Raw genomic sequence first — 24187 nt, 5'->3', positions numbered from 1 at the left:
CTTTGTTGTCAAACAAATCAGCCCCTGAATGTCGCAAACCCGGAAGTTGTAGTGTTTGTAGTTGTTGTTGTCGTCGTCATCATAGACATAGACTGATGGTGCTGATTTCTTGAAGGACTATTTCAGGATCACAAACTCACTGATAATTCTGCATAAACTCAACTATCTCTTTATACATGCGCTGTGGGGCATCAAAGCCCCAGATGAAATCCAGGTGTGCCCAGTCAGGTATAAACTTGTGGTAAACTAGGTTTGAGACCTGAGGCAGCAGCAGTGCAAAATCCTTTGGAGTTGAAGCCCAGTCGTTTCCACCATTCCAGAGAGCTGTTGGAATAGTCATTTGTTTGATATCATAGGAAGGTGCTGTTTCCTAAAAGAGAGGGGGAAATAACAGCTTAAAAAATACTTTATAAGTTAGGACTCTGCAAAAAAATTCCTGATCAAAACAAATGTGCACGTGCTCACGCGCGCACACACACACAAACACATATATATAGTCTCCCTGCTTATTTAACTTATATGCAGAATTCATCATGTGAAAGGCTGGACTGGATGAATCCCTAGCTGGAATTAAGATTGCCAGAAGAAATAACAACAACCTCAGATATGCTGATGACACAACCTTGATGGCAGAAAGTGAGGAGGAATTAAAGAACCTTTTAATGAGGGTGAAAGAGAAGAGCGCAAAATATGGTCTGAAGCTCAACATCAAAAAAATGAAGACCATGGCCACTGGTCCCATCACCCCCTGGCAAATAGAAGGGGAAGAAATGGAGGCAGAAAGAGATTTTACTTTCTTGGGCTCCATGATCACTGCAGATGGTGACAGCAGTCATGATATTAAAAGACACTTGCTTCTTGGGAGAAAAGCAATGACAAACCTAGACAGCATCTTAAAAAGCAGAGACATCACCTTGCCAACAAAGGTCCGTATAACTAAAGCTATGGTTTTCCCAGTAGTGATGTATGGAAGTGAGAGCTGGACCATAAAGAAGGCTGATCGCCGAAGAATTGATGCTTTTGAATTATGGTGCTGGAGGAGATTCTGGAGAGTTCCATGGACTGCAAGAAGATCAAACCTATCCATTCTGAAGGAAATCAGCCCTGAGTGCTCACTGGAAGGAAGATCCTGAAGCTGAGGCGCCAATACTTTGGCCACCTCATGAGAGGAGAAGACTCCCTGGAAAAGACCCTGATGTTTGGAAAGATTGAGGGCACAAGAAGAAGGGGACGACAGAGGACGAGATGGTTGGACAGTGCGGGAGACAGTAGAAGACAGGAGTGACTGACGTGCTCTGGTCCATGGGGTCACGAAGAGTCGGACACGACTAAATGACTAAACAACAAAAAATAATATGTTAAGGGGAATATAAATTGAGCACTTAAAGTGCATAACAACTGGACATTGTGCAGATTTAAGATGCATTGTGGAGAATAAGCACATCATCCATGAAAAGGAACTTGAGCTGTTTTGTATGTGACACTAAGTCAAACTATGAGAGCCAACACAACCTGATAATAAGAATTATTCTATATTTCAGAGGGCCGGCTTTCCCAAGCCTTATGCCCTCAGATGTTTTGGACTATAATTCCCATCATCGCAGCCAATTGGCTTTATTTCCTGGGTTGATGGGAGCTGTCCTTCAAAACATCTGGAAGGAACTAGGTCGAAGAAGGTTGTTGCATACAAAATTTGTCTATTTATTTTCTTTATCATATCGTTCTCGGATAACCAAGTGTTCATGGAGCTTCATTTTATACTAACATTCCATTCCATAGGAGGAAGGCATATTGATGATAGAGGATCCTTTAAGCAAAATGGAAGTAATACACATATAGGCAGATAGAGAGAGACAGAGGGAAGGAGGGATAACCCATTTCATTTTTGCATTAGTGACGTGAGCACCAAATCAACATTATTTCAGTTTTAAAAGAGATCCTTCTTGCGCATTTCAGATATCATCATGCAAAGCAGACATCTGAGTTAGCAAATCTACATAAGGATAAATTTGAAGGAACATACATACTGGACAGAAGCAATCTGTATAATGGTGACATATTGCTATGTAAAATAAAATAATAATAGTAGTAGTAGTAGTAGTAGTAGTAGTAGTAGTAGTAGTAGTAGCAGTAATAATTTTATTATTTATACCCTGCCCATCTGGCTGGGTGTCACCAGCCACTCTGGGTAGCTCCCAAGGGAATAGCAAAAGCATGATAAAACATCAAGCTTCTAAAAGTCAAATAGTTGTTTATTTCCTTGACATATGAAGGGGGGGTTCTGCAGGGCGGGCGCCACTACCGAGAAGGCCCTCTGCTTGGTTCCCCTGTAACCTCACTTCTCGCAGTGAAGTAACCAGCAGAAGACCCTCGGAGGAAAGTGTAGACAGTGTACAGTGGTACCTCAGGTTACATACGCTTCAGGTTACATACGCTTCAGGTTACAGACTCCGCTAACCCAGAAATAGTGCTTCAGGTTAAGAATTTTGCTTCAGGGTGAGAACAGAAATCGTGCTCCGGCGGCACGGCGGCAGCAGAAGGCCCCATTAGCTAAAGTGGTGCTTCAGGTTAAGAACAGTTTCAGGTTAAGAACCAACCTCTGGAATGAATTAAGTACTTAACCTGAGGTACCACTGTATCTTATCTAAGAGATATTTTGGCACATCCTAAAGTAAATCCAAAACCTCTTTAACACCATAGAGGTATTGCTGGGCCAACTATTTCCCCTGTGGGCATTGTAGAATATGTACTAATGGTGGCATAATGAATTCTGCTAGCAATCCTGATCATAATCAAGTTTACCATCTTAATGAATCATATAAACACAATACTCAAGGGTGTGATTAATGAAGATCAGTGCAAGTGTCCTTATACATTGGCACTACCGTGAAAAACATCAGGATATGGATAGGAGAATTCAGCAGTTGCATAAGGAATAAAGAGCTTCATGGGCCATTGCTTAAGCACTGTACAGTGGTACCTCGGGTTACATACGCTTCAGGTTACATATGCTTCAGGTTACACACTCCGCTAACCCAGAAATAGTGCTTCAGGTTAAGAAGAGCAACATGATGCTAAATCTAATATTTTCATGCTTTAAGAACATACACAGTTCAGAGAAACAATTATAGACACAATTTAAAAGGAAGGCAGACACATGGATCTATAGATTAAGTACAGTAGCACCTGGTGGACTTAAGAAGGACATAAATGGATATCTGTTATGTAACAAATTGAAGATGTACTTTTGTTGGAAATTATACCACATTTCTTGCAATTCCAGTTATTTCATGACTTTAATATATGTGTCTGTGGAATATTGAAAATAAAAAAATTCCTTCCAGTAGCACCTTAAAGACCAACTAACTTAGTTCTTGGTATGAGCTTTCGTGTGCATGCACACTTCTTCAGATAAGTGTGGAATATTGGTTATTGCCATCACTCTATTTATACAATGCAGCAATGCAGCTTCATTTTCTGGTGAATGGAGTCCACTGTGCGAGGCCAGCCCTTGCCCCCAGAGCCAAGTGGGGCCACGCTGTGCCTCCTGCTGCTTGTCTGCACAGTGGGGAGCATGGCCGGCCAACATGGCTGTTAACAGATTGAGGTTGAATCCTGACAAGACAGAAGTACTGTTTTGGGGGGACAGGAGATTGGCGGGTGTGGAGGACTCTCTAGTCCTGAATGGGGTAACTGTGTCCCTGAAGGACCAGGTGAACAGCCTGGGAGTCATTCTGAACTCACAGCTGTCCATGGAGGCGCAGGTCAATTCTGTGTCCAGGGCAGCTGTTTACCAGCTCCATCTAGTACGCAGGCTGAGACCCTACCTGCCCACAGACTGCCTCACCAGAGTGGTGCATGCTCTAGTTATCTCTCACTTGGACTGCTGCAATGCTCTCTATGTGGGGCTACCTTTGAAGGTGACCCGGAAACTACAACTAATCCAGAATGCAGCAGCTAGACTGGTGACTCGGAGCGGCCGCCGAGACCATATAACACTGGTCTTGAAAGACCTACATTGGCTCTCAGTACGTAAGCCAGGCAGAGTGGCTGGGAAAACTGCCAAATGGGTGGGGTGTACATCATTATCATTATCATTATCATTATCATTATCATTATCATTATCATTATCATTATCATTATCATTATCATTACATTTTGTGTATATAAAGCCTGGTTATAAACATCATGTAAGATTAAGACCTTTAACTATTTTGTTTCATATTGCAGCTACATTTTATCCACCATGTATTATATGAACAGCAGCCTTTGCCATCAGTAGCTTTTGCCATACCTTACCAATATCTACCATCATATAAACAGAGAAGGGAGGGAGGGGGAGGAGAAAGAGGGGGAAAGAGATGCAATTAGTGAAAATTCTTACCTGGTTGTGGTGAGCCATGTTCTCTTCCTTGCTACCCCAGTCAAAACCTTTGAACTCCTTACTCCTCCTATTCTGAAAAAAAGAAGTGTACCATATTTTGAAAAAACTAAATGGGGAAATTATTATTATTGCTGTTAATTATTAATCAATAAATACCTGATGATCATAGTGCAGTTTACAATATATAAGCACAAAAGCACATAACATAATAACAAAACAATACGCACAGACACAACAGGCACAGCAGGTGGTGAGGAACATAGAAGAGAAGAAAAAGTTCTTACCATCTGCTTTTTATTCAATATTTACAGAGAGAGGCTTGGAACACAGCCTCTTGGGATAATGGCGTTGTCCCAAGTGACTCTCCACTCCCCCTTTTCTCATTTGTCATTGTCATCATCTCCTTACGGGTGCCACTGAGGGCCCTCTGTTTCTGAGCTCTTTGCTCTACTACCTTCAAGGCTCGCTGGGTTCTGGGAGAGAGGGGGTCTGGAATGCTTTCTAAACTCATTGTGTCTGTCAGCTGTCCTCCCTCTGGGGCTTCCTCTTCCCCCTCCACGTCTCCCACCATTTCCCAGCTTTCCCCCTCATCTGCCTCTGAGCTGTGACCTCCCTCAAACCCCTGTTGTAATTCTGAACTGTCTTCTTCTTTTCTGGAAGGGTCAGGCTGGGGAGGAGGTCACTGGGGAGGAGGCCATAGGTTGTGTAATTAGCGGGGGGGGGTGTGAAAATCCTACTCTGAAGGGAACTGAAGGAGGCAGTGGTGCGCCCGCTCTTAAAGAAAACATCATTAGATCCTTTAGATCTATCCAATTACCGCCCGGTTTCGAATCTTCCGTTCCTGGGTAAGGTGATTGAGAGAGCGGTTGCTGAACAGCTTGGTGGGTTTCTGGATGAAACATCGGCTTTGGATCCATTCCAGTCCGGCTTCCGCGCTGGTCATGGGACCGAGACGGCTCTGGTCGCCCTAACAGATGACCTTCGTAGACAGCTGGATCGAGGCGGGTCGGGGCTGCTGATTCTTCTAGATCTATCAGCAGCTTTCGACATGGTCGATCACGAACTTCTGGACCACCGCCTTGCCGACGTGGGGATCCAGGGCACAGTCCTTCAATGGCTGCGCTCGTTTCTCTCTGGTCGGGGACAGAGGGTGGCACTTGGGGGGGAATTGTCATCGCGCCACTCCTTGGTGTGTGGAGTACCTCAGGGTGCGATACTCTCCCCGATGCTTTTCAACATCTTTATGTGCCCCCTCGCCCAGCTTGTTCGGAGTTTTGGGCTGGGTTGTCATCAGTATGCCGATGACACCCAACTCTATCTGTTGATGGATGGCCATCCTGACTCGGCCCCAGACACACTGACCAGATGTTTGGAAGCTGTGGCTGGATGGTTACGTGGGAGCCGGTTGAAGCTAAATCCTTCGAAGACAGAGGTCCTGTGGCTGGGACGGGGCAATATGGGATTGGGGGGGCAACTCCCATCTCTTGCGGGGGCGCAATTAGTGCCAGCACCGTCCGTTAAGAGTTTGGGTGTAATCTTCGACACCTCCCTTTCCATGGAGGCGCAGATTGCAGCTATAACAAAGGCGGCATTTTTCCATCTCCGCCAAGCTAAGCAGTTGGCTCCTTACCTCTCTCGCCCTGACCTAGCCACTGTGATCCACGCGACGGTCACCTCCAGACTGGATTATTGTAACTCGCTCTACGTGGGGCTGCCCTTGAGACTGACCCAGAAACTCCAGCGGGTGCAGAATGCTGCAGCGAGACTCCTTACGAGGTCTTCGCTGCGAGATCACATTCACCCGGTGCTATACCAGCTGCACTGGCTCCCGGTGGAGTACAGGATCAGGTTTAAGGTGCTGGTTTTAACCTTTAAAGCCCTATATGGCCTAGGACCCTCGTACCTGCGGGACCGCCTCTCCTGGTATGCCCCACAGAGAAACCTACGGTCTTCAAATAAAAACATCTTGAAGGTCCCAGGCCACAGAGAAGTTAGGCTGGCCTCCACTAGAGCCAGGGCTTTTTCGGCTGTGGCTCCGATCTGGTGGAACGCTCTGTCACAAGAGACCAGGGCCTTGCGGGACTTGACATCTTTCCGCAGGGCCTGCAAGACAGAGCTGTTCCACCAGGCCTTTGGCCAGGGCACAGCCTGACCCCCTCCCTCGGCAATCTTCGCAGAGCCCTGGCCCAATGGTTGCTAGTGGCTTGAATTAATTAATTTTTATAATGAATGATTTTAGAATGTTCTTTATGTTGTACTTTTGTACTGTTTTATTGTTGTTAGCCGCCCTGAGCCCGGCTTCAGCTGGGGAGGGCGGGATATAAATAAAATTTATTATTATTATTATTATTATTACTCAGTTTGCTGGAATTCCATGCAAATCCCTTCCCAATTCAGAAAGGAGTTTCTCTTAAAAGACTTGTTAAAACAGATCAGCAAGAGGTCTGCATCAGAATCTCCAGGGAAAATAAATATGAGGGATCAGTTTCATCTGCACCTTGCAACACACTTTGAAATCCTCCATTGATACAACAGGTAATTGACAGGTAGGCGGCCCCACCCTGCTGTTAAATGTGACCTATGAAACTAATCCTGATAAAAAACTCCTGTGGTATCAAAAAGATTCCCCAACCCTGTTTTGTTTTTGCAAGGCCATGAAGAAATTACCAGCAACTACATTCAACACCAGGTTCTCCCAGATCATGGCACTACCAACACCTGAGGATTTAGGTGCTACCTGACTCCAGTGAAGCACGTTCTGCACAGATGTCCCAGCTGGGCAGTGTGATAAATATACATTGATTCGAGTCTGAAAGAAAGAGCAAAGTGATTAGCTGAATTTATCTCAAAGTGTAACAGCCATTTCAATTTCATTTGGTTTGTTTGAACAAAACAAGTGCACTCTAGTGCTCAACATCTGGATATCATGCAGGAATCAGTGTTTAAGTAGCAATTACATGCCAGTTTTGGAGATCAACTTGACACTTCAAACTAGCTGCCAATGCCAATATTGTGGTACCAAACAAGAGCGAAATTCGCTTACAGCAAAGCATTGCCCCACAACATAAATACATTTCTACTAATACTGCAATCCTATGCACGTTTACTAAGAAGTAAATTGTACTGTGTTCAACCAGGTTACACCCAGGTAACTATGCACAGGATTACAGCCCCAGTTATAATATTTTTCTTTATATAGTACAACCAGGGCAATTACAGACATATCAAATAACATCCATTTGTGCAGTGGGACAGGCCGTTGTGTATATTCCTCTTGTAGGACATGAATTCACTCCACCCGACTTCCGGGTTGGCGCGGACAGCTAATGGCGGATTCCCTCCGAGCTCCGGAGGGAATCGGCTCCGCTGGGGACGGGTCCGGCCGCGACGGCGACGCGGGGACCCTCAAAAACCTCAGGCGCGGATGCCTGAGGACCTGGTGACTCGGTGGGCACCTTAAGCGCCCTCCCCGATTCACGAAGAGCCTTTTTAAAGGCTACGGAGAGGATACGGAGAGTGGCGTGGTGCTGAGAGTAAACCGCTACCCCAGCGGAGCGAAGCCGTGTGCCATGGCTGAAAAGCGCTGACTTGCTTCCTTGAAAATTTGGACTGAAAGAATTACCCGTGAGTAAGACGGATTGGGACTTTAAAAATTTTTTCCCTGAATTGGAGACGACCGGGGGTGTGCTAAAAGGAAGTCCGCACCCCCCCTGCAGACGATTTAAGCAACGACATAAGAGCTAAGCTGGAGAGCCTACCCTTGGTGGGGTGAGTTAAAAAGGACACTAACTTTCAAGATTTAGTTAAAGGAAATTTTGTGCTGGAGAGTGGAGTTTTGGAGACCCTCTTTATGTTTTGAGCAACCCCCCCTCCCGGGCTCGGGAACGTCCTGCCTTTGTGCCTGTGTAAGAGCTGCGGAGTTTGACAGCTGTCAAAGCTGTCAAACGGGCAGTTTAAAGCGGAAAAATCACTATTTAAGATCCCTCTGGAATAAGATGAGTTATAATTGAGTTAAAATTGTTGGAAACAAAGTAACAATAACAAGCTAAAGGACTGTTGGAGAAAAGTCTAATAAGTAACCAAATTCCCTCTAGGGGGAATTCTGTGAAACTACAATGGATACAATGGCTGTGGATGGAAAGTTACTAGTGGAAATCGAAAGGATGTTTCAATTGGTGGGAACCTTACAAGAGCAGAGTTTAGCCATGAACAAACAACTTAACATTATGACCTTGGGAACAGGCAACTCTGCTGTTTGTATTGAGGACCTGAATGAGAAAGAATCCACAGCTGAATGGGAAACAATGTCTACAGAGGTGGAAGAGACTAAACAAGAAAAAGAGAAAGTAATCTTGGGAAGCAACAACCAAAAGCTGATATCTGTGGAACACAAGCAAGGAGACTCTGGGAACACATCTACCACAAGTCTGCGAAAGATGCAGAAGAAGAAGGAGGAGGTTCTGGGACAATATATACAGGAACTTAAAATAAAGAAATATGACTGGGGCCTCCGTTTGGACTTTGATTTTGAGGATACAGGCTTTGTGGAAACACTCCAGCAGTTGCTTTCCAATCTCCTTGTGGGAAGAGAATATGTTTTGATGGTGAAAGATCCCTTTCCAGACTTGATGATTGACATAAAGGACTATCAACGAGACCGGCGGAGAGGGACTGAAAGGGACTTGAAAGCCTCGGACGTGAGGAATCCAGGCTGAGAATCTGGACTTTGGATTTTTATTGGGAAGGGACAAAAACCGGGGATGGGAGGGAGGGAAGAGGAGATTCTTAAAAACTCTTAAGACTTTTATGTTTGGTTAATAATGACTTTTATTCAAGACAAAATGAAAAATCGATGGAAGAGAACTTAAGTCCAACTTAGGAAAATCAATTTTTTTATTATAAAAGAGGCAACAAAATGAATAAGATGGTTAAGAGGAGAAATACCAACTTGCTGATATAATCTTGGGAATTGGGATGCATGAGGGGGGGTGGGGGGAAGTCAGGGAACAAGGTTATGAGAAGAGGATTTGCTGAATTTATACATGTTTGTGTCTTGTGTTATTGTTGTGTTCGTATTGTCTTTATAAAAGCGGAAAACCCAATAAAAATTTTATAAAAAAAAAAAAATGAATTCACTCCACCCTGCTTTGGTGCCATGTCCAGTTGTGTTACCAACCATAATTAAGGGCCACTCCTAGACTCTTATCAGGAACTATGAACTGAAACTCAGTATTGCTCTTAACTATGGTCCTATTGCATCATGGTGGCAAGGAAGACACAGCCTTCTTGTGACCCATAAGGCATTACCTGCATTCTGTTTTGGGGAAGTGGACCCCTGTATGGGGAATTGCACAAGGGCCCCCAAGCACCTTAACCAGGCCTTGGTGCACACCATGACTTCTCACCTCTTCACATGTTTCTTGGGCTGATGTGCACCATCTTTCAAGGCACACAAATATTAAGTTCCAGTTTACAAGTATCTGTACACAAAGCCATATTGGTTCATTTTGTTCTTATTTTTGCTCTTATTTCTATTGTGTATTTAATATTTGTTATATTGAATTGTCTCAATGTGGCAGCTGTGCCCTCTTAAGGTTTCTGCCTTAATGCTACCAGACAATAATTTTCCAACAACAACAATAATAATAATAATAGCTCTGCCCATTTGGACACCTCTGAAGATATTTCACCCCATTCTGCAAGTCTTTTTAAAATTTGAGGTGACAATTTCAACCTTCACCAACTTGGACATCTCTGAAGATATCATTGCCCAAAATGTGGGACAGCTCCAACCAATCAGGTTGCCTCTCAATATATCATCGCTAAACTTGGTACGAGGACTCCTGAGGTGGATATATTAGTCTTCAACTATGATTGCATGCAGGGCACCATTTTGAATCAATATGGTAGACCAATTTAACTCAAATTAAACACTTAAATTTAAGTGGCAGTCCTGGGTTGGTTTTTGTGTGTGCACGCAGCCCAAAATATCACAAATTACACTATCCACTAGTGCTCAATGAAGTAGTCATCTGGGATCCACTTCTCCAGGGGTAATTAAGAAATGGATGTTATAAGCAGCAACCATTTCAAAGAAGCCTCCACATACTTTTCTTTAGATCACACTCTTTACCTCCTATTATGTAGTTAGAAATCTTACCAGATTCATGTTTTTCACATTAAAGCCCATCTCTAGGAAGAATAAACTGGCACAAACATGATCAAGTAAGAAACGATTACACAGGTTAGTAGCAAACCATTTAGAAGTTTTGCTTTGAGCATTACACTGCGTGGTTCCAAATATTACCTGTCAAAACAAAAACATTAGTACACAGGTCATTTTGTTAGTCAAGACTGCTTCCCTTGAGATACTTCCAGCAATATCGGGTAGTAAGAAAATATCACAAACAGTATTATGAGAATCTTCTACTCAGATTGTTAGGCTAGAATGCCCATTCAACAATCCATGGCCATAATGATGATAACAGCAATAATTCAAATCCCACATGCATAGTCAAACAAAAGGACCTTCTGCTATATTCAAGACTTGGACATTGTAATTTCAGCCATCAAAGAGACAGGATGACACAGTTAAAGTGCATCTTGAGATGTATGCAATGTGCAACTGATGCCCTTGCAACGTGGTTCAGGAACATCATTTCAGTAGGAGCCCAAATATGCAAAAGACTTGCTGTTGTGCAAACATACCCACAAATAGCCAATAGCCAAATAGTTGTGCTGTGCTTGAAATCACTTAATTTAGGGTTGCCATACGTCCGGACATATCCAAAATACCACATTCAGAAGTAGTGCACAGATGTTGGGCAAAAAAGCTCAACAATTTGAAATATGGCAATCCTACTTAATTCCCTAGTAATTTCAGCAAATGACACCTTCTCTATTGTCTACATGGTAACATAAGGGAGAATGATTTTACTGCCTTGTCTTCTGACTTCTCCAGGTTGAGAATACAAGGAGTGGCTGTTCTTACAATCTGAAAACGGCACTTCAATCTGCTTTTGTCTAGGGTAGAAGTAGTGTAGCATAGAAGCTAAGGGTGAGCTGTGAATCATAAAGCCCCCAAGGTAATCAAGTATCCCCCTAGCCACAGTCAGTATGGGGCTTTAGACAATCCACAATCTCTCGTTCTCAATCCTCCCACCAACCAGACTCTAATCTGGGAACAAAACTGATCATGTTACAATGTTGTTGTATGAATTACTGAGCTAAAAGCGGGTGAGGGGGACATTTGGCCAACACAGAAGTCCCCAAAAGCCTCCAACACAATCAGCAAATGTTTCTGAGCCCAGAAAATGGGCTCATGTGCCTGTAACTGCCCACCACACTGTGATCATCCCAAGTTATTTCTCAGTAGATTGGTTTGGCTCTCTTGTCCTATAGTCATACATTGTTTAATACTTAAAATAAACCATGTAATAAATACACACTCCTATAACTGTTCAGCATTATTGCTTTAAAGGCAGCTGAGTAATCTGCCATCATACTATCAAGATCTTCATGTAAGTTTGTACCAAGTCCTTTTTCTTGGGCACTTGAGGGTTGTTCTCACACCAGCACCTCTTTCTTTCCTGCCCACAGCAGGTGTTTTGTGCTGGCACCCATGCTACTTACAGCAAGATAGAAAAATGGGCACCCCAATTTTTAGAGATCAGCTTAGACTGAGCAACACCCTGTTACCAAATTTCAGCATTCACCAGCTTGAACAGTTTAGGTGTCTATGAGAATGACAAATGGCCTCAGGTCAAATAATGGATACATTCCCAAGTTCTTAGCTACAGCCAGAGATATTTGCACCCTCTATTTTAAACAAACATTTGTTCCAAAATGCATACTTTGACCAAGGATTCAGGCATGCGAGTGATCACAGCTGATATTGGGGTGATAGAATAAACCGTGTTGACCAATGGTGCCAATCCAAAGAACATTTTTATCTTCTGGGCGAGCTGTGGCATGGTTGAAAATGCAATGAATGCTAAGAAACAAGATGGGAAATAGAAATAGAAGATAAATGAATATAGCAAGAAATAGAAGATAAATGAATATAGCAAGCACTACTGCCTTGATCACAATACAAGAAAAAAATCTTAGCCTTTTCTCATAACACAAAAGCAATAAGTACAGTCAATCCTCAGTTCCTGAATGGCTCTGTTTTGGAACATTTCGGCTCCCAAACACCAAAAACCCAGAAATAAATGCTGCAGTTTTTGTACATTTTTCGGAAGCCAAATGTCAGAGGCGGCTTCCGCTTGAGTGCAGGAAGCTCCTGCAACCAATCGGAAGTCACTCCCCAGTGTCAAACGTTTCGGAAAGCTGAATGGATTACATTTGACAACCGAGGTTTGACTGTATACATTATTGTAAGACCTGTGAGGAATGGCTTATGGTCACATGCTTCTAGTCAAACGAAATATTGGAAAGTACACGCTCATATCCCCTCCTCTGGGAGCCTTAATAAAGTACTTCCAGGATTGTTAAGCTACAGTTTCCTGTTACATCCAGACTCAGAAACTTCTGTTTAAATTCCAACTACAAACCAGGTTTGATCCTGGCTTGAAATCCAGGATTTTATTCCAATTAAACAAGACTTTGTCAGCTGAGATGAACTGAAGCAACACAAAGCACATTAAACAAGGTTTGCGAGGGGAGTACAGTGGTACCTCGGGTTACAGACACTTCAAGTTACAGACTCCATTAACCCAGAAATAGTACCTTGGGTTAAGAACTTTGCTTCAGGATGAGAACAGAAATCACACAGCAGCAGTGGGAGGCCCCATTAGCTAAAGTGGTACCTCAGGTTAAGAACAGTTTCAGGTTAAGTACAGACCTCCAGAATGAATTAAGTTCTTAATCCGAGGTACCACTGTATTATATTCCATACACTTCTTTCTCTAAGTCCATAGCAGCTTTGAAACATTTCTTTTATAGGACATGTTACTAAGGGGAAAATGCAGGAAACCTACACAGGGATTGTTATTCAAGATGGTTCTCCATGTCTAGTGGCTCTATGTGTAACCACTGTACTATGACCAAAATCTCTCTTGAAATTAATATACAACACCAACTGTACAAATAAACATGTTGCTATTAGAATTGGCAACATGTGTTTCAGAAGCTTCCTAACCTACCCATTGTGGTGCCCTGGGAATGACCAACATAAAATATTTTCTCTTGTCCAGTTTTTCTCAGGATAAAATTTATTGAAGCTGGAAGGTCATATTTAGCCATTTCATCAAAACTGCAAAGAAAAGGAATAACAGACTGTGTTTTACAGACTTGCATACAGACTTCTCCAGCCAATGCAATACAATATCTGGCAAACCAGAGATCACCTCCTCCATGGACTACCAATTCTCTGAACATTTGTGAAACAATCTGATTTAAATTAAGCCATGACTCATCTTCTTTAGATATTTCCACTGGCACTGTTCACTAGCAGTCAATGAAACACTATGAGCTGTTCACTGAAAACTTTAAAAGTCCACCAAATAGTTCACAGTGCCCATAGGGTTCCTGCAATGTGACAGTTTTAACAGGCAAGCTGTCCCTAAATCTCAAATATCAGCACCTGGAGAGCCAAATAAGTCATGACTTTAGAACACATTTGCACAAAATAGGAATTGCCAGTAGAGTGCCCATAAACCTGTTGGGTGGTATAAAAATTAAACACAGGCAGATTAGAAGGGGGAGAGGAATGCTTCTGTTGTTGGTACTAGTGTGACTAATACTGGAAGCAAAAGGAGAAACATAAAGCTTTTTAAAAAACTGAAGTTTCAGGAGGCTCTGCCTCACCTCCCTGCATATCTGAGGAGCTTCAAATTCTGGCCAAGTAACTTTACTCAGAATCAGCAGGACTCACACTTGGTCCCAGGGGGGCCGACTTGTGCCACAGATTAAGGGTGCCCAGCAGCATGTGCAACGTAATGTGAGGTCAGGATGTCACATTGCCCCTTGAGGTCATGAAGTCACATTACATTGCACGCGCCACAGTGGCACCTAGGAGCCCTGGAAGTCACCTTGGAGGCCCTGTTGTGTGGGTGCTGAGCACCCACAACAAAAATTTGGCACTAGCACTTGGTCCTCCCACATCAAATCTAGTTTCACCCGAAGCCAACCTGATCTGTTTATATCTACGGAGTTTAGCAATGCCATATTTCATCCTTTCAGTTGGAGTTATCCCAGCTGTGTGCTTTGTCTTGTTGCCAACATCCATCTGGGTCAGGAAGAGTGTGCCTTCGAGGATGAAGTCAAAATGTCAAAGCTTATACCAAGAACAAACAAAGTTAGTCTCTAAGGTGCTACTAGACAATTTTATTTATTTTTTATTTATTTGTCAAAGTGTTACAGTGCCTGCTGTGCTTGTACAGGAGAGCCATGTTTTGTCACAGCTGGGGCAGATCAAGGCATCTGGTTCTGCTGATGCAGGTGTACCATGCCATTTCTCATCCCAGTGGTAATTTCTCCTCTGTTCTTTACTGTGGATATACCACCTAACTATCTGTCTCCAGGCACTGCTGTTGTCTGCAAGAGATTCCCACAAGGTGGACTTGATGTTGCTAGCCTTCACATCATGTTTGGAAACGTCTTTGTAATACACAGTTGGTCGGCCAGTGGGCCTGCTGCCTGAAGTCAGCTCCCCATAGAGAACATCTTTGGGGGGTCTTATCATCTTCCAGTCTTCATCAGAGCATCTAATTCCCCACATGAACAATATGTGCTGTTTGTTTGTTTGTTTGTTTGTTTGTTTGTTTGTTTGTTTGTTTGTTTGTTTAAAGAAACAACTACCAATTATATTTACTTGGAAATATATTTCTATACCTTTAGATTGTCAGGGTGCTGTTCAATGTTGAAACAGAAGCAGAGAGAAGAGCATGGCAGATTAAAAACCTCAAAAGGAAGACTAGGAACCAGAAACACATAATGAAGTTTAGAAAGATCACTCTACCTGAATCGCCAGAATTCTTCTTGCTCCACAGTATAGTTAATGTGTTTCATGGACCAGGTGTTCCCTCTACTGTTTCCTAGCCAAACATCATAGCCAGCATCAGCCAGTATGAAGCCCAGGCTGTTGTTGTCCAGATTTGATACCCAGTTATCGCTACTGCCAAACAAGCCATGTTGCAGAAACACTGCGGGCTTCGGATCTGCAATAGAAGTCTTTTAAGTATAGTTATAAGAGGTAACTTCAGTGTTTCTTTCCAACAAGACAGTGATCCATCACAACCTTCAATGGCAGTTGTTGTCATTCCATATTTCAAGTAGCAGCCAGTGAAGTGGTGCAGGTGGGGCCATGTTACTCTCATGGCTTCCTGGCAAACTGGGTTGCTGGTGCTTACAAAGAGCAAGAAGGGAAAGGGAGAAGTGCATGTTGGTGGAGCCAATCCAATTCCCTCACCTCTACATGCAACACCAGGTCAAGCTCCCCCATCCTTGCCTTGTCTGTTTTGCTCTCTTCAGACATGGGTTGTCAGGTTGTCCATGAATGTTAAATCACAGAGTGGTGAGATCCAGATCTCAAACAAGTCTGCCTTTAGAAACCTCCAACACCTTGCAATACTACACTGCAGTTATTAAATGACTAATGATACATTTTGGGGAAAGCTGTTGAAATATTTCTGACTATTATGACAGAAGTGTTGTTTCAGAATCCAAAGGGATATGTTGTCTTCTCATAAGGCCTGCTTCATGAAAAAGCTTTTTTCCAAAACAAAAAAACTTGGGGGCATTGCCACCACATGTGCATAAGTGAGCCAGTGACATTACAAATTCTTGAACTGATATATTTTTAGTCATCTTATTCAATATAATCTTATTATTCAATAAGTCATCTTATTCTTACATTTTAAGCAATTTTACTCAACTATAATCTTATATTGGCACTGGAAGCAGGTGGCTAAGTCCTCTTGCCCTTCCTTCATTACACCACCTTTGCTTCTCAGGTATTAGGTAGCCCTAATATCTTTCAGAAAAGCAACACCCTTAGACTGTCCTTTGCATTTCTTTTATTATAATTACTTAAGAATTTCCTCAAATTTTAATACATACATATGTGAATTGCCTTTAACCACCCTCATTCACTCTACATAATACCCAAATTGTTAATTTCTGCTGCTCACAGTTCAGGTCCTTCTTGCAAAACTATCTGACTGTTATACCTCTTCAAGTACTCTGCAAAGGGTTTCCACTCCTTCCTTAGCAGTGTCCCCTCTTGATCCCAAATTTTTGCTTTCATACTTGCCAGCTCCACATAATCTATTGCTTAATAATAATAATTTATTATTTCTACCCCACTCTTCTGGCTGGGTTTCCCCAGCCACTCTGGGTGACTTTCAATAGAACATTAAAAACAGAATAAAACTTCAAACATTAAAAATTTCCCTAAACAGGGCTGCTTTCAGATGTCTTCTAAAAGTCGGATTGTTAGGAAAAGGAGGGGACATTTTATCATATGTGGTGGGATTGTAAGGTAATTTTAAAAAAATGAGAAATGATATACAACGAATTGAAGAAAATGTTCCATTTAACATTTGTTAAAAAACCTGAAGCATTTTTGTTAGGGATTGTAGGAAAAGATCTGCCAAAAAAGCTGAAAAACATTCATGTGTGCGACAACGGCCATGGGAGTTTTAATAGCACAAGGATGGAAGACTGAAGAAACCCCAACTGAAGAATCATGGCAAGAAAAATTGATGGACTATGCAGAACTGGTAAAACTGACATACAAGCTACTGGACAAGGATAACTGTGACATTAAATGGGAATGGGAATGAATGGGACTTTAAATGGGAATGAAGGGGAACACTTTACAAAGTATTTGAAAATGCAACAAAGCAAACTGGACTCCTTGGCTGACTTTGAATAAACATTCACAAACTTTTTATTGATAATAATCAGCTAAATAGTTTGAGGATCTATACAACTGTGTAACATGCAGAAAATAGCATTTTTAGAGAAATCAAAGACTGGAACTGAGGGAAGTCAGGGGGTCAGGAAAAATGGGGAAATAAGGATGGTATGTTTTTGGATACTATGTTTTATTTGAATAAAAAAGTTATTTAAAAAATAAGATAAAAGTCGGATTGTTGTTTATTTCCTTGACATCTGATGAGAGGGCATTCCACAGGGCGGGCGCCAATACCGAGATGGCCCTCTGCCTGGTTCCCTGTAACCTCACTTCTCACAGTGAGGAAACTGCCAGAAGACCCTTGGAGCTGGACCTCAGTGTCAGGGCTGAACGATGGGGGTGGAGACATTCCTTCAGGTATACTGGATCAAGGCTGTTTAGGGCTTTAAATTGTGCTCAGAAATGTACTGGGAGCCAATGTAGTTCTTTCAGGACCAGTGTTATATGGTCTCGGCTGCCACTCCCAGTTACCAGTCTAGCTGCCACATTCTGGATTAGTTGCAGTTTCTGGGTCACCTTCAAATGTAGCCCCACATAGAGCGTGCTGCACACCTGGTGCTTCAGAGGCACAGTAGCCCTATTCAGGACCAGGGAGTCCCCCACACCCGCCCACACCCTGTCCCCCCAAAATAGTACTTCTGTCTTGTCAGAATTCAACCTCAATCTGTTAGCTGCCATCCATCCTCCATCCACCTCCAGGCACTCACACAGGACCTTCACTGCCTTCACTGGTTCTGATTTAAAAGAGAGGTAGAGCTGGCCTGAATCCCGATTGGAAGGAATTAAAATGGTCCGCATCCTCCAGGCATGCCTGGAGTTGTTCTGCAACCATCCACTCAATCACCTTTCCCAAGAATAGAAGATTTGAGACTGGGCGATAGTTGGCCATATCGGGTGGGTCCAAAGGTGTTTTGTTTTTTTTAGAAGCAGTTTATTGACCACCTCTTTCAGCAGGGCTGGGAAGTATTCACCATCATGCAGCGCCCATCGCCCAGCCCTTCCTGGCTCGCTTTTATTAGCCAGGATGGGCAAAGATCAAGGAGACTGATAGTCGGTTTCACTCATCCAAGCAGCCTGTCCACATCCTTGGAGATAGCAGATTGGAATTGATCCCATGCAACTTGACTAGACAGGACTCTAGCACTTTCCCACCCCAGTCCTGCTCCCATGGTGGAGTTTACCTCATTCCGAATCTGAGCAACTTTAACTGCAAATTATTAATTTTTTTGCAAAATCATTGCAGGAGGTCTTGGGGGCCTTATAAGGCCCCAATGGCACAGATGGTTCCGTTAAATTAGGAACCACCTGAAAGAGTCTCCTGCTGCTGTTTTCTGCAGATGCAATAGAGGCAGTGAAGAAGGTCCTCTTCAACGTCACTATTGCCACTTGGTAGGCTCAATGTTGAGCTCTAACCTGTGTCCGGTCCGATTCAGAATTAATTCACGGTCACTGGTGCTCTAGCCATCTCAATGATTGTTTCATTGCCCTCAGCTCTGGGAAAAACCATGGGGCTGTCCAGGCTCCATGCAGTTGGAGAGGGCACTTTGGAGCCAGACAGTTGATAGCCCTACTTAACTCTGCACTCCAGCGGGCCACCAGGGAATCAGCTGAAAGGCCATCAACATAGGATAAAATATATCCTGCCACTCTCTGGAAACCATTTGGATCCATTAAGTGGGGGGGGGGGCAGACCATCCTGCAGAGGGGAAGGGTTGCAGAGATGTCCAGTTGCACCAAGAAGTGATCTGACCATGGCACTTCTTTTGTTTCACTTTTATTTAGTGTCAGATCACCCACATCCATAGAGATAAACACCAGGTCTAAGGCATGTCTAAGGTTTATTTTGCTACTCCTCTTTAGTTGGGATTTCTTGGTCTTTTCACCTTTGTGCATAGATTACTCAATCTGCTGTTGTTGCATACAAGAAGAGATTAAGTACCTACTTGGGGATATCAGAGTTTGTTACTTCTAAGAGGAAGGCCTCTGGTTTGGGGGGGGGGTGTCATCTTTAATATTTTTTTCAGTTCCCCATAAATCATTTCCCAGTATATTTGGCTTGCTTACATGCCTACCACATGTGGAAGAAGATGCCCTACATCTTTTGGAATTTCCAGCATGACTTGGTTCGCTCCCCCCTCCCCCCCCCCCTGCATTTCACTTCTCACTCAAGAAAAAGCTGCATACAGCACACAAAGCCATTGGGCAATGGAATTGGCAGTGTCACCAACTCTTCACAGCCCTGGTGTTTTTCTCCTTTTTTTTATTCAGGCTGTGACCCCAATAAATGGCCGAAGAACATATATCTTTAATAACTGCAAAAACACTCTTTTGCAACTAAAGAGATTTCCCCCCACAAAAAAGATTGCATGCAGTTCCCTATGACTTGGGTCAAGAAGGTATGGAGAGCACAGCTACGTCAGCACAGAAAATGGCTGCTGTCAACATGGACTATGAACTATTTATTCCAGCTTCCTCATCTCCTTATCACCATATGTCCTTACTTCTTTAATAGTTCAGGAAAGGACTAAGAAGCACTTGACCTCAACTACCTATATGGCCTATCTTTTGCAATATTATAGAAAAATAGAAGAAGGACACACTCAACAATCATAATAATAGTGCACATTACCAAACAAACTGCCTATGTTCTTTTGCACCAAATCAAATTTTAGCAAAGCAAGAATTCATAATTTAATAATAATAATAATAATAATAATAATAATAATAATAAATCCCCAAAATATCGAACATTTGTATGTGTACACACATACAAATATATATATATGTGTACACACAATATATACCTCAAAGCACACACTCACCCTTGTTTGACTGATTTCTTTTGCCATGAGGGATTCTGTTAATACTCAGAATATAACCATCGTCTGTCACCACTTCATATTCCTCACTGGGATATCCTCTGAAAGAAATAATTTCGCTCTGCAGGGTGGAGATGGTGTGGTTAGACAGGTTAACAAACAACTGTAAGATGTCTACAGACCACTGCTTTTTAGGTGCTGGTACTCACCATGAAGTTTTTATAGTAAGTCCCATACTTTTAAACAAACAAACAAACAAACAAGCAGAGTGTATCCTTGAGTGCCCCCTGGAAAAAAAGCATTACTAAACACTTATTTTCCACATGATAGAATTGATAACTGGAGTGTGCAGATGGGTGATAAGCCAGATAAGGTAGTAAAACCATCTCACACAATCACTTATTTGTCAGTTCTAAAGAAATCCAAGAACTGATTACCTGCCTCCCTCTGCTGAAATTAGAAACGAAGGGAGCCTTTTGTTGCAGAATGTCTTCCCAGGATACCTTCCCAGCCAATTGCTGCTGTTGCTGCTGTTCTACATTTTTATGGCTGTTGTTCCCAAAGTCCTCCCCTCTCCCCCTCCCTTGGACCACTTGAAAATTGCTGAGGGACTTGGTGGACCACTGAATGATTTTTGTTCTTGCTGCTGAACAATTATAATGCACTGTGCAGGATGCTAGAGTTGCTACTGCAGAGCACCTAACTGATGTTCACAGAGCACTGGTGTTCCATGAAGCAAATGTTGGGAATTTTATTGAGATTTAAAAATAAAATAAAATTCCAAGCTGCCCTCAGCAATGATGCATTGGGAGGGCAGGCTACTACGTATTTCAAAATATTATAATAAATATTTTCTTGTCCCCTAAAACCCCAGCAGTCCATGGAAAATTAACTTCAAGGATGTGGCGTACAGCACCATTAAGCAACACTAATTGTCAAAGATGCCTTGAGGTAAGAAGATGAGAAAGGAAAAGGAGAATGGCTTACAATATTCATAGTTGCTTCCGGATCTACGTTTCTCCTTTTCCACAATATCCCCGAACTAATAAGCACTTGGACCAAGCCTGCCCCCATTACGAAGAGCCATATCATTGATTTGCGTGGAAGCAAATCCATCTTTCAGCCCAGATATACAAGACTGCTCCTCAGTCACCGAGAAGATGTACTTAGGTTCCGCGGAATGAAATGACAGACAACATGACTTTAAATAGGTTGACATTATTTGTCAAGAGCAAACACCACCTACTTGGAATGGCAAGTCATATTTAATTGATATTATTGGTTTGGTCTTGCTTAACTTCCAGGATAATCCTCTCATGTAATTTCCACTGAGTTCCATTTGATATTCTTCCAGGCAGAACTTTTTGGCTCCCGAATGATTGAAAACCGGAAGTGAGTGTTCCAGTTTTTGAACATTATTTCGGAAGCTGAATACCTACTTGTAATAACAAGTCATATCTAATTGATATGATTGGTTTGGTCTTGCATAACTTCCAGGTTAATCCTCTGGTGTAATTTCCACTGAGTTCCATATGATGTTCTTCCAGGCAAGTAGACAGTCTCAGTTTAACAAAAGGTTTGTCAAAGAGTAAACGCTAGTTTAGTGTTCTAATTAAGAGTAAAAATCATCAATCAGCAGGTAGATGGTTCAAATTCAGTGCTATTTTTCTAGAAAAATAGGTGCTGGAGCTTCCCATGAACATCTCCATTTGTTCTTTAATAATGGCAGCGACACCCACCTGAGAGGTGCTGGAGCTCAGTTCCTGTGAGTTCCTGCTTGGGGGGGGAGCCCTGTTCAAATCTCATTTCTTTGGGTGGTTTCAGACACATTATTGTTCTTCTCACTGTAGTCATATGGTGTTCATACTGTCCAAACATACTGGCATGATGAAAAAATACACTTTGAATATTCCTCTTTGGTTAACATCCACAATGGACTTTCTACATGACAAATGCAAACATGCCAAGTGGGAGGAGTCGGGATGGCAGACCAGAGCGGCAAAGTTCTCACTTTTCTTCACTGACCAGGGTTAAAAGCCAGCTGCGCCTGATACTGGCAGTACAGTTGGCCACAGAGCAAACCCTCCTTCCCTCATGCTTCTGTTTTTAAACTTGTCTTTGTCAGGAAATCTTGCCTCTCAGGAGAAACTGGCCACTCTCCAGGCACCCGGCTTGATCTCCTCTTGACCTCCCTGTCTGCATTCCCGAGCAGGATCCAGGCTAGGTCACGATCCTCGATCCTCCTCAAGCGTGAGAAGAACACACCAGGCAGGGGAAAGACATAGACAGAAATGTATTTACATGCCTTTATTTCTGTCTTTGCAGCGTTACAGAGAAACACATCTGCTCTCTTCAAACTCCAACAGCAGAGAGACAAACTCCACCTCCTGTACTTCCTGTACAGCTCAAATTACACTCTGAGCTAATTCCGGTGCTCAGCACTGTGAAAAGACTGTCCCTTTGTTTCCCACGGAACAGTACCCAACATTCCCATTATGTTTTGCTTCCAAGCTGCTAGTTCGTGGTCGCATTGCTCCTTTTCCGTAACATACTCCCCCAAAAGAATCAATGTGTGCTGCAAGCAAAGCGTGATCCAGAGAAGAAAACAAACAGTTGTTATACATATAACACTCCCCTGTTGTTTCAGTTCCACCCTTGGAACTACCCGCCACTGGTTTCCCCAGTGTACCTCTCTGGTTGTCTGACTTCCAAGAAATGAGTGCATCTGCATTACCTTGGCTAGGGAATGTAGTGTTACACTTAGCAACTCCCTGTTGTGTCTTTGTCTCTGACTTAGACACAGCTTCAACCTGTCTTGAGTTGTTAACAATAGTAACACATGCAACAGCTGAGTTAGCAAACTCTTTTGAATACCTCTTGGGTGGTACACCCTTTGTAACTCTCTCAGACCTGCGTATGAGGTGCTGATCCTCTCTGCTCACTGGTTCAGTCTCAGGACTCTTTGGTGAACCAGTTCCAATAGTAAACAGTGGTTCATCCTTCACCTGTGAAGGTCTATCCATTGTGTGAGATTTCCTCTCAATGACTGTCAACTGAGCTCTGTGAGCTATCACTGTCATTTTCAGTACCACTGTAATCAGTAAAATCATCATCATCATCTGAATTGTCCTCTGTGGGAAATGTGTGAACAATTACTCTCTCCTGTTCAGGAGCACTTTCTAGAAATTTCGTGAGAATCACCTGACCAGATTCAGACAAAATTACTCTGTAGAGACCCTTTTCATAACCCACAAAAATGACTCTGGCATTCTTTTCTCCACCTGGAGCTTCTGTCCTCACATGAGACCCAAAAACCTTAAAATGGGCAACAGAAGGTTTTCTATGGAACAGCTTCTCAAAAGGAGAACTTTCCAAATCTTTTGAAACCTTTCTCAACCAAGTGTAACAATAACACATTATCGACTCCGCCCAATACTCATGAGGCAAAAGTGAACTCAGCAATTGCGCCTTCATCCCTTTTTGCAATTCTTTGTTCACCTGTACACAGACACTTCTGTTCCATGCTTCTGCAGAAACAGCAACCCTGTGCCTTATCCCTTTCTTATCCAGGAACTCCTGAAAATCCTGTAAAAGAAAAACTGGCTTTTCATCTGTGAAAAGACAATCAATGTTAGCATCATGAACATTTTAACTTTGTCACAAAACTCTTTAAACTTTTCTAAGGCCTCTTGTGGTTTCTCCAACACAAATACCCAGACATAATGAGAGAAACAATCCACACACACAAGATAATATCTTGCATTGCCTCTAGATGGTGGTAGAGGACCAACCACATCAGCATACACCCGCTGAAATGCGCTGTTGACCCTTGTCTCCTTCTTGACATTCTTCGTCACACCTGCGAGAGAAATTATGTTAGAATCAGATGAATTACAATTCATGTAATCACTTTGATCAAAAGTCAACAAATACAGTCCATCTTTCTCTCTGGCAGAAAGATACAACTCTCCATCTTTGAAGATCTTGCAGCTTTCACTATCATAGGACAAAGTCAGTCCTTTCTTTGCGATCTGCGAAACACTCAGCAGATTGAACTTTAAA

General features: G+C 42.7%; 1 protein-coding gene across 2 annotated transcripts in view; it reads right to left on the bottom strand.

Annotated features, from left to right (window-relative positions):
• LOC308584732 (putative lysosomal acid lipase/cholesteryl ester hydrolase) overlaps positions 1-21384 on the bottom strand; it is a 47399-nt gene extending 26015 nt beyond the window's left edge. The window contains exons 1-9 of one of the 2 annotated variants that reach the window (XM_081189739.1): positions 21113-21384; positions 20129-20246; positions 15348-15546; positions 13531-13640; positions 12238-12377; positions 10545-10691; positions 7122-7193; positions 4385-4456; positions 47-370 (exon numbers count right to left, since the gene is read on the bottom strand). In XM_081189739.1, the coding sequence (XP_081045865.1) occupies positions 137-370; positions 4385-4456; positions 7122-7193; positions 10545-10691; positions 12238-12377; positions 13531-13640; positions 15348-15546; positions 20129-20246; positions 21113-21241 (1221 nt within the window). In that variant the 5' untranslated portion in view covers positions 21242-21384 and the 3' untranslated portion in view covers positions 47-136. Of the gene's footprint in view, positions 1-46; positions 371-4384; positions 4457-7121; positions 7194-10544; positions 10692-12237; positions 12378-13530; positions 13641-15347; positions 15547-20128; positions 20247-21112 lie in introns of those variants that run through there. The other variant, XM_081189740.1, reaches the window with a different exon arrangement.
• Between the last annotated feature and the right edge of the window lie 2803 nt (positions 21385-24187).

Source organism: Podarcis bocagei, assembly GCF_964188305.1.
Source record: "Podarcis bocagei genome assembly, chromosome: 4".
NCBI classification, from domain to species: Eukaryota; Metazoa; Chordata; class Lepidosauria; order Squamata; family Lacertidae; genus Podarcis; species Podarcis bocagei.
Note: the sequence above shows the minus strand (reverse complement) of the source record. Positions and strands in the feature narration are given on the sequence as shown.